At 30.7% G+C, this 10604-nt stretch overlaps 2 protein-coding genes and 1 pseudogene across 2 annotated transcripts; 2 read left to right on the top strand and 1 right to left on the bottom strand.

Moving 5' to 3' along the window:
- Window positions 1–265: 265 nt before the first annotated feature.
- LOC146533908 (sodium channel protein Nach-like) lies at window positions 266–4430 on the bottom strand. The gene is made up of 9 exons (XM_085193810.1): window positions 4230–4430; window positions 3648–3813; window positions 3148–3296; window positions 2892–3033; window positions 2713–2793; window positions 2352–2604; window positions 1923–2118; window positions 835–941; window positions 266–528 (listed from the first exon to the last, which is right to left on the bottom strand). Exons 1-9 carry the CDS (start codon window positions 4415–4417, stop codon window positions 266–268), a joined length of 1545 nt encoding a protein of 514 aa, XP_085049936.1. The 5' UTR covers window positions 4418–4430.
- On the top strand, window positions 1256–1603 carry LOC146533909 (acylphosphatase-2 pseudogene; annotated as a pseudogene).
- A 3814-nt stretch (window positions 4431–8244) lies between the features above and the next one.
- Window positions 8245–10178, top strand: LOC146533907 (uncharacterized). Its single transcript, XM_085194438.1, has 3 exons — window positions 8245–8404; window positions 9431–9633; window positions 9833–10178. The coding sequence occupies exons 2-3, from the start codon at window positions 9436–9438 to the stop codon at window positions 10010–10012; spliced, it is 378 nt and encodes a 125-aa protein (XP_085050564.1). The 5' UTR covers window positions 8245–8404; window positions 9431–9435; the 3' UTR covers window positions 10013–10178.
- The last annotated feature ends 426 nt before the right edge of the window (window positions 10179–10604 follow it).

The raw sequence follows: 10604 nt of genomic DNA, 5'->3' as shown, positions 1-10604 counted from the left end.
CCGCAATAGGGTCGCTAGTTTATTAATAGTAACTAGTATTTATTAATAAAAGGATTTATTTTCAATAACAATTGAAACACTGAACTTCTTGGATCAATCTTTTTAACACAACAAAATAATACGAATAATATAAATACTTAAGATAATTTACAAATAAACAAAAAAGTATCTAATAATTATTATGAAAAAAATCAAAATATTATTTTATAATTAATTTTATTTAATAATAATTAATAATGAACATACATTTAATTACATAATAAACCTAGGATCGAAATTCGACTTGCTTGTCAAACGGCGTTCCTTGTCTCCACTTGGTCGAACCGCCAAGTTCGTTCCAATAAATTGGTCGGTATCGGCTTATTGGTTCAAAATTGTCAGGAGCAGACATTTCGCTAGAGACGCGGATGTCTTGACAACGTCGACTATGTATCTCTCTTACCAACTTGACAGTAAAAAAGTAAATGAATTCAAGCACCGAGACAAAACTGAAACCTGTCACGAAGCCACAGGTTGATCCGATGTTACCTAATAAAGACAAATTTAATTATTAGAAATCTAATTGTTGATTACAGCAGTTTTCAAAGTTTCTTTATTTTTGTGTATCCTGCATGTGTAAGGGCCAGGAGTGTTCAGTGGCGGCACTCTACGTTGCGCTTTGTCTTGACACTAGAGCAAAGAAATAAAAATAGACATTTACTCCAAACGGGGATTAGTTCCAAGACCGTAGTTTTCCACGAGACTCTATGACGTTTTAGGCATTTCAGAAATAGTCGTTTTAAAATTTAGTTATTAACATACTAATAAATATTATATATTATAAAAGAAACTCACTTATTAAATCGAACCATTTCATAATAACATTCTGTCCGTAACAGTCCGCAACTTCCCTCGCATACTTCACATGCACAATAGATGTTCCGGTGAAGTTCGCGCCTTGTCTGCAAACCGATAACAAACATAACATGCTTTTGCAAAGTTTCATTTCAATGCTACTCTAAAGGAAGGAACTCCATATACGAAGTAAGTAAAAGATGATATTAAAATTGTGGTTATATTTAACTTTTTGCATTTATTTTGATTATAATCCTAATGTATCGTAGAAAATAACAAGTATTATAAAATTATTGTTTAATATTCTGTACTAAAAAAAACACTAAGCCTGGCAACCGATATGTTTACAAGACTTCGAACCGTTTCTAAAACAACGAAAATAAATGTCAAAATGTAAACAACTGTAAGGTAACAACACAAATCATTAAGTTACTCGTAAATTTTCAATGAAAATTGTTTTGAAATGGATTCAACTAAGAAAGCCAATTTAATGAGCACCGATTTCGAAATATTTGGCAAAGTACAAGGAGTGTACTTCCGGAAGCATTCGCAAAAAAAAGCAACGGATTTAGGACTTAAAGGATGGGTTATGAACACTGCCCAAGGAACTGTCGTAGGGCAAATGCAAGGTCCCCGAGAAGCAGTAGATAATATGAAATTGTGGTTTGAAAAAGTTGGCAGTCCAAAATCTAAAATAGAAAAAGCTAATTTTAAGAACGAAAGCCCAATTAATAAATGCGCATTTAGAACTTTCGAAATTCGTCGATAAAATAACCTTCTACTTAGATATATAATTAATTGTGCTATTAACTTTTATTTAAATTTTATATTATTTTTTAATTGTTTTATTTAATATTATTTTGTACCTTTAACATTTATATTAAAAATATCTAACCTTGTAATTGTTATTCTATACCAAGCTGGCAAGCAAACAAATATTGTGAGATGTAGATATTTTATCTCGTTAGATAACTCATTTTTCTTAAATATTTGAAATAGTAAAGTATATAAAAAATATTTAAATAAAAAATTGGAAAGAAGGAAAATCTTTTCGTTTTCCATTTTATTTTCATAAAATTTATACTCACAACCAGTTGATACGGTCGCTGTCAGGAACAGTATTTAGATAATCGGGATAAATCTTGACATTTGTAAAATCGTAACTGTATGCTGTCTTAGAGCAACTGGGATAGCACATGGGGCAATCAATACCACCACGTACTATGTCAAGCTCTAACTCTGGTGGTATTGGATCCACATTTGGGCGAACTGTTGTTGATTGTGCTAAAAATTATATAGCAAATAATGATATTAAAAAATATAAAATATATTAAAAAATCATGTTTATTAATTTCATTCGGCGTTAAGTTTCGTCACTCTACACGCTGTGCATCCGATTGACGGATTGATTGACGGAGAGTGGGTTGAGGAGTGGCTTAACACTAGGCTCCCTCTGCCTACCCTGCTACATGCAGGATAGAAAAGCTGAAAAAAATCTTGTGTTCTTTTATTCTTACCATTAAACATTTTCAAGCACGCCATATCTCTCATATCACAAGTTCTTTTATTAATCATTTTTGGCATATTAAAAGGTGTGCATTTGCACTTTGCCAGTAAAAAAAGCATTCTACATTTAAGTAAGCAGTCACTGTGAGTGTAGAAAGGCAAATATGAAGACTCATCGTAGAACAGGCATCCTCTGAGCTTAACCGGTACGTGTTGGATATCTCGAGAAGCTTCGGTGAAACTTGCAGTGACCATAACTGTCATCTAAAGAAAGTGAATTAAACAACTTGCTAAAGTAAGTTTCTAAGATATTATAACACAGGATTTTATAAGAATGTCTCAAAATAGATTCAGGTTAGAGTATTTTCTTACTTGAACGTTTGGACTAATAATTTGCATAGAAAAACTACCACTCGGAGCGTCCGGAAAATCGTAGGCATCAGAAAATTGCAACTGGAATAAAAAAAATACAAAAACAACCTTGAAAAGTCTCGTAAAACTCGTAAACAAATTATATTATTGAGACATCGTATCTATTATTTAGTATGTACCTGAGCTCCTTGCAGGGGCATGTTGTAGTAAAAGTCATCGCTTTCATTTAATTTCATTAAAACTTTCAGACCTTGATCGAAATCAAAATTGGACTTGTTTCCATATTTATACATATCCATACTACGAGATCCATTGCTTTTTCTGGAATACATTTATTTAATATATACTTATGTTAATACAAGTTGTAAAAATACAAATATATTAACTTTTCTAATTATTCTATAATTTTCTTATTTGGGGGAAAATATAACTTACTCTTCAAACGTAATATCAGACTGACGCAAATAATTAAAGGTACAGCAATATCCATTCATTGTAAGGCGAAAATCAAAAAGTTCCGAACAATTCATAGGTTTCTCATTCCATGCACATCTCATCAGTAGATCTTCACATCTGGGTGTTAGCTATACAGAATATTAAATAATGTTATCGCTTAATTTTTATTAAATTTATTTGGCTATAAGTAAATAATAGTATTTTTTAGGTTCGCACACTTCCTGCATAAAAATAATTTTAATAAAAATAAAATCATTTAAGTTAATCGTTCCCCAGAGTACCTAATAATTCATATACCAGACACCAGATATCAGCCCACATAATAATGGCATCATACATATTTATATTAATAAAAGTACAGCCATGTTTGTAGGTTGGACTCGGATAGCCGATAACGACATGTTGTAAGAGATTCACTTATTTTCTCAAACACCAATAAAAGCTTAAAATTAACAAGCTAATATGTATTACGTACTAACATTTCTCATAAGCTCGTTGACGTCATAATCGCCTAAAGCACGGTGGAGTTTCATAGGTTGTACCTGCTTCTCGTTCATCGGCAACTGGTTATATAACAAGCCTAGACCAAGGAGTAATGATAGCATCTGTTTCTCAGTATAATTTTGATTGCGCTCCTCTTGTAGTCTAATTAAATGTATAAAACATAGATTAATGTTATAAAACCATCAAATACGAATCGGGCTAGAATACCGTGGGTTCCGTACCAATATTAGGATTGTATATCAATAGGAAGTACACTTTGTAAACGTTGATAAACTTAAATTTGCGGACGCATGCACCTATTTTGTATAAAATGTTTTTTTTTTCTATGAAATATTTACAAATTTTCTTATATTTTAGATTTCTCGTTTTGCTTGTACTTCAAGATCTCGCTTATTACCAAATTTCATAAATATAGATCAACGAGAAGTACATCCAAAGATAAATGCTCTTAACAGACGCATAGATAGACAACAAAGTGATCCTATAAAGGTTCAATTTTTTTCTTTTGATGTACGGAACCCTAAAAATATTTTTTAAGTAATATTTTTGAAACTCACAGGTTTCTAGCTAGATCTACTATCGCTCGTTTGCTAATTCTGTTATTAGTACATATTCCAATTGCGGGGAAAATTATTTTACTGACAGACACTCCCTCGGGCATTTGCGTAGTTACTAACGGCGCGCGGTAGTACCTCCTGAACGTTATAAAGACTAAGGACACGGAGCACACCAGAGCACCGATCATTATTATTATCCAGAAAACTCTGTAAAATATAGAAATAATATAAATATAAAGCATAATAAATTCTAATATAAAATATAGTGATGGAGGCAGATGGAGATAGACTATTTGTACGTCTGCTAGGATATCTATCAAACAATTATAGCTGGAATATATTCTTGTGAATAATACTATTAATTTATAATTTTTATTCATCTAATTTATATATTTTATCATATCTATACTTCTATACTAATATAATAAAGCGGAAGAGTTTGTTTGTTTGTTTGTTTGAACGCTAAGATCTCTGGATCTAGGTACTGGTCCGATTTACTATGTTTTTGTTTTGTATGAAAGCTGCATTCTTCAGAAGTGCTATAAATATAACATTACATTACACATATATACTAATAAATTAAAATACTTTCTAATTTGACATGCAATTTATTCTGCCATGTTAATAACAACCGTCGTTGCTAAGCACCGGTTTGCAAAGTTACTTTGTTGTTTTAAGAAAACGTCACCCAAAATGAACTTATATTTTGATATTCATCCTTATAAAAATAAATATATTATATAATATTTAATAAATATTCTTATAGTTCAAGCAGGCGTAGCCGCGTCCGGGTCCACTAGTTTAGATATAAAGATATACTCTCCATATCAATAATCCACTGCACGATCATTAAAATGTTATATTTAAAATACCATATATGTAATATACACGTGTAATATAATCTCACATATATGAACCTACGTTCCTATACAATTATGTGACAACATTAGATAATATGTTAAGTAATAATAATCAACTCTTTAACACGTGATTGCGCGAAACAGGCCTGAGCAAGAAACCTTAACGAGCTCACTTCGAGTACTTTCACAAGCATACCGTTCACAGCATGATGTATTGTCGTCCACGAGATGCTTTAGTCCACAAATGGATGACTCCTCACAATATTCTTTGCTAACTGTCTTAATACTTATTTTTAAACTCTCCATTTTAGTTGGTTTCACAATTTTCTTTTGGAATCGTTTGCGGTATGTAACGTATGGCGAGTGATGGGAATTCGAGTCTACCATTTTGTTAAACAATATACAAGTCTTTTCGAGAACACCTTTGAGGTTGTTGTGACATTTTTAAGCCATTTTTTTTTCAAAGCAGATGGTTAACTGTCGTTGTTAAATATTCTATTATATGATAAGATCGTGCCTTGATGTGAGGTTAAATACTGTGATTGATCGTTTTTTAGCTATTGATTTAAAAAACAAATGGACTTAATAGTATTTACACTACATACCTACTGAATGTGACGTATGCTATATTGAAAACTTTAGATTTAAGAATTATTTAAAATCTGTATAATATAATTGTTATTACGATGAAATCAAAAAAATATTATTTGAAACAAGTTTAATAAGAACATAACAAAAACAAGACTTAGTAGATGTCGTAATGATGCAGGTTGTTGTAATCCTGGTTAAGGGTCTGACTCTCTAACTTCCTCTTTATTAAACGTCTTTATTATCATAAGATTGTTATAGTTTTTTTTTAGTTTCATGTATCCCGCATAGGCATAGTAAAGCTATTGTTATAGAAATTCTTGACTTATATTTAAGTTTTATTAAATTAAATATTTATTTAAAAAAGCTTTATTGCTGTATTTGTTTATTTACTTGGTTTATTTAATTTTTGTTCTATTTATTATGCTTGGCTGACACATAAGTAAAGAGAATTAAGAAGAGAGAGAGAATTACACTAACATCGTATAAAAGTAAAAACGAAATATAGAGAAAAATATATTATTTTAAACTTATAAACAACTAAGTAACTAGAACTCGAGTGTTTATTATGTACAGCGTCAGATGATCTCGTCCATATCCTTTCTCTACCGGGCGCCGGTCACGAGTTCTTACGCAATTTCATTTGCATTTTATAGTATATATTAATATATTCACAAAATCGAATTTGTAAAATTACTTGTAATCATAAATATTTTAGAACTCTAAAATGTTCACTTGATAATATAAAATTTCTCTTTGTTTAACAACAATATCTTAGCATTAATTAACATATTATACAAAATACAAAGAGAACGAAGTGTTAGGTTCTCTTTCTCTATCATTTTAAGATGGAGATGCTAAAAAATCATTTATTTTTCAAATTAAAGCCGAGTAAAGACATGCCATAAGATTATAGCAATTACGTAACTTTTGTTTCACTAAAGACTAGGTCAATGGTCTAATGCTGTCATGTGATGTTATTAAAATGGGTTTTTGAGTCTATTAAATTGTATTGTGTAAGTAATTTCAATATTTGCATACGAATTAGTATACATTATATTTAAATGTTCATAATTATGTATGTATTATCGTTTTGATGAAGATATTTGTAAGTTTTAGTTAAAAAAAAATTAAATCAGCTTCACGCTGTATCCCGCACACAGCAGGGTAGAGAGAGGAACCTAGTGTTAAGACACTCCGTTCCCCACTTTCTGCCGAATTCTGGAGGCATTGCGTGTTGAGCGGCAGAACTCAACGCCGCGCTTTGCGTCGACATCAGAGCGAATAAATGTAAATATAAACGTAAATAAATATTTCACTTCCTCGAGTCGGGATCGAACCTACAACCGTCGCGTTACAGTCACACCCTTGTGCCGCTGCGCCACGACGGCCTTAATAAGTTTTAGTGTGTTTTGAAAAAATAAAAATAATTACAATAATAATTAAAACGGATATTTTGTAATTTTTTTAGCTTCACGTTGTATCCAGCATGTAGAGAGAGCCCAGTGATAAAACAACCAACTCCTCAGTTTCCGCCGAATTATGGAAGCATTACGTGTTGAGGTGGCGGATCTCAACCCCGCGCTTTACCTCGACACCAGAGCAAGGAAATTAATATATTAAATATTTAATTACTTCGAGCGGAAATTGAACCCGCAACCCACCAATAGTGCGCCTGCGCTACGACTGACTCTAAGTAGTCATAGATAAGGAAATACAGTTAATAGTTATAAATATTCTGTATTTACGAAAATGTATTGTAGAATACACGTGCAAATATGTGCTCATAATAAAACAGACACACGCTTCAAAATTATACACATACACGAAACTCGTAAACATTTACAGCTCGATAGTAGGTACATATTATAGGAATACCAAACGGGCTGCAATCACGATTCTATGATAAGTCATTGTTTTTTTAAAAAAAAAGCAATAAATATAAAAACATAAATAATAAAAAGAAATTATGATAATATTCTGATACGACGTCATTATTCACATCTAACATATTGAGCGCTCTTATTTCTTTTTTAATTAAAAATGTATATATTAAAAAAATATATAATACCTACATATATACATATACTAGCGGCCAGCTCGCGGTTACACCCGCGTGAACTATGTTATTATTAATTTCTGTCTCCATTACTACGTCCTAGTGACGTCTATGCAAAATTTGAGACTCCTAGCATTTGTAGTAACGAAGTTTCATACAAACTTTCGACCCCAAAAACAACCCCTTAGAAGTCGAATATTGCAAATTCCCGTCTTAGCGAGCACCTAAGTCCTATAAGTAACTCCTATGCAAAATTTGAGATTTCTAGCACATGTAGTTTCTGAGATTTCGTGATGAGTGAGTGACCTTTCGATTTTATATATATAGATAAGCCTAACAAAAGTCATATTAAGAAAAATAGTGTGTGTTATTAATTTGATAAATTATTAATCCTTTTATGTTTTACTAATTTTAAGTCTAAAACAAATGCGCAGCTTAAAATTACTCTTAGAATTGAAGGTTCGTGTATTACAGCAATGCTGGGTGCCCGGTGGTGGGTGAAACGTTCTCTTAACTTTAACTTGAACACATTTACTGAGAACGCGTCGGTCTGTGTGCTTAATTCAATTAATACTAGTTTCAATTTATTTATCATTTTGTGTGTGAATGATTTGTGTAAAGTGAACTATTCAAAACAAAGGGATTGTCTTTATCAATTATTGAATACAGTATGTACTTTTCATTTTAAATTAACAATATTTCAGTAATTATTATTTACTTATATATGTTGGTAAGTTTATATAATATAACACAGATAATAAATATTTATTATGTATAAATGATAATTTAGATTATAATCATATACCAATTATAATACATAGGTAAAATAGTTTCTAGCACGCAAATACTCGTAATATTTGAATATTGTATTGACTGGCCGTGGCTCACAATTTCGTCCTATTCATTACTTATTTTTATTATTATTATTTTTCTTGTAATTATATTTCCTGACAACACTTCATTATCATAGATTTTTTTTAGAAATTATCAAATTTTAATTATATTCGCTAAAACAATTCTGTTTATAAATGATTTGTTAATAAATGAAAAGTAAAAAAGTTACTGTCATATCAATTTTTACGTATATATTGCATTTTGCGGGGTGAGTGAAAGGAAAGAGAGAAGAGAGATATCATGTAATTCAATACCTTCCGCCTATTTGAAGACATTGTATGCATGACGGAACGAGACATAACACTTTTGTAGTTAACCAATACAGAAATTCACATTTAATCAACCGTTGCAAATATACATATTTCCCCGAAATAAATTTAAACCTAGAATTATCACGTTCTATAATATACAATAAATATAACAACTGCGCCACTAGGCCAAACAGAAAAATTGCTTAATCTAGATAAAAATATTTTTAAAACAAGCAAATCTGAAATTGGGGTCATAATGATGATTCTCGAATGATGGGCGTTTGAAAGTAAGGTCACCTTAACCTTGGCGTATTGTTCGAGTCTCAATAGCGTTCACATAAAATACTTTTGTTTACAAAACATGTTTTGTTTGCATTTATTTTTGGTGGCGTTAGTGATTTCTTCATAACATAATTTATACGTACCTATATCTAGTAGTGTTCTAATATGATATTTTTACTTCTTATTTTTTTTTAAATTAACCTAAATTTATATCACTTAAAGTTTATCTCAATATAGCTTAATCTATATCAAAAGCTAATATTTCAGGCAATATGACGTCCAGCATATTGCTCGTAGTCCTGACAAGTACAGCTCTAGTCGGCTGCATCCCACCACCGCATCCAGCGGTAGTGGCTGTTCGGCGAGCTGAAGAGCTGTTACCACCTCACCAAAGAAGTCCGGCGCTCAGAAATCCTCATTTATTGCAAACTTTAGAATTAACCAGTCTACTGCATAATGGTGAAAAACCGGTAATTTTACAAATATTAATTAATTCATTTTAAATTGTCCCTTTGTTGTAATTTTTTTTTAGTCTATTTGTCTTTTAACTTTTTCGATTATAAAGAATTTGCAAAGTGCCTAATGTAATTACGTCATATAATTTAAGATACTTAAACTATTAATATTGAGATAAATAGTAAGTTTATTTTATTTCTTCTTATTTTTCAGGTATTTGAAAGAGAAGCAGATAACGTGTCTCGAAAGGAAATCTACAATATTTTGACACATGCCGGTTTAATAGGACGACACCAAGTGGCCCATCAATTTCCTTCCCACTACGGTTACAACCATCTTCGAAGCCACGACCCTTTATTGTTACTCAATCCTGATTTACTGCAATATTTATAATGTAAATGTAAATTATTAATATATATTTAGCATAAACTATACAATTTGTAAATTGTAAATAAATATTATAAAACATAAATTGTAAATTAATTATCTACTTAATTTCTAAATATATCTTACATACCTATGTTAAACATTTGAATCTCAAAATAAAATCTATGTGAAACTGATAGTTTTAATATTAATATATTTAATAGCATAAACGTTGTATATTTTATAAGCCATGATAATTTCCTATAATAAATTTGTTAATAAGCCCTAACAAGTACCTATTCGTAAAAAAATATAGGTTCTGTAGGTATCTACTACAGGTTCATTAACTGTTATAATTAAATTAATTTATATAATTCCATCAAATCATTATCATTATAGTGTTTTTATATTTTTAATCATGTTTTAAATTGCATTTTAAACCATCTCCTTATAGTATTATTAGGTTACCAAACCCAACTTTGACCAACTAGAACACTTGACAAATTTTATATAAAAATAATAATTTCCACAATAGAGATTTGAACCAATACCCTCCAAGTTCAGTCCGACACGCCCTTACTGTGCCACAACAGTGTTACCATATACCACTTAGTTAATT

Source organism: Heliconius melpomene, chromosome 12 (assembly GCF_056956725.1).
Source record: "Heliconius melpomene rosina isolate 202511_hmr_F chromosome 12, ASM5695672v1, whole genome shotgun sequence".
Classification (NCBI taxonomy): Eukaryota; Metazoa; Arthropoda; class Insecta; order Lepidoptera; family Nymphalidae; genus Heliconius; species Heliconius melpomene.
The sequence above is the reverse complement of the archived record's forward strand: the minus strand, read 5'-3'. Positions and strand labels throughout refer to the sequence as shown.

Bases quoted from the DNA above. Each gene is read 5' to 3' on its own strand.
- LOC146533908 (XM_085193810.1), bottom strand. From the start codon at position 4,417: ATGATCGGTGCTCTGGTGTGCTCCGTGTCCTTAGTCTTTATAACGTTC. The intron at 2,605-2,712 runs GTAAGAAAATAC...CACTTTCTTTAG, and splicing joins TTATTAGTCCAAACGTTCAA to ATGACAGTTATGGTCACTGC. The intron at 2,119-2,351 runs GTAAGAATAAAA...TATAATTTTTAG, and splicing joins GTGCTTGAAAATGTTTAATG to CACAATCAACAACAGTTCGC.
- LOC146533907 (XM_085194438.1), top strand. From the start codon at position 9,436: ATGACGTCCAGCATATTGCTCGTAGTCCTGACAAGTACAGCTCTAGTC. The intron at 9,634-9,832 runs GTAATTTTACAA...CTTATTTTTCAG, and splicing joins TGCATAATGGTGAAAAACCG to GTATTTGAAAGAGAAGCAGA.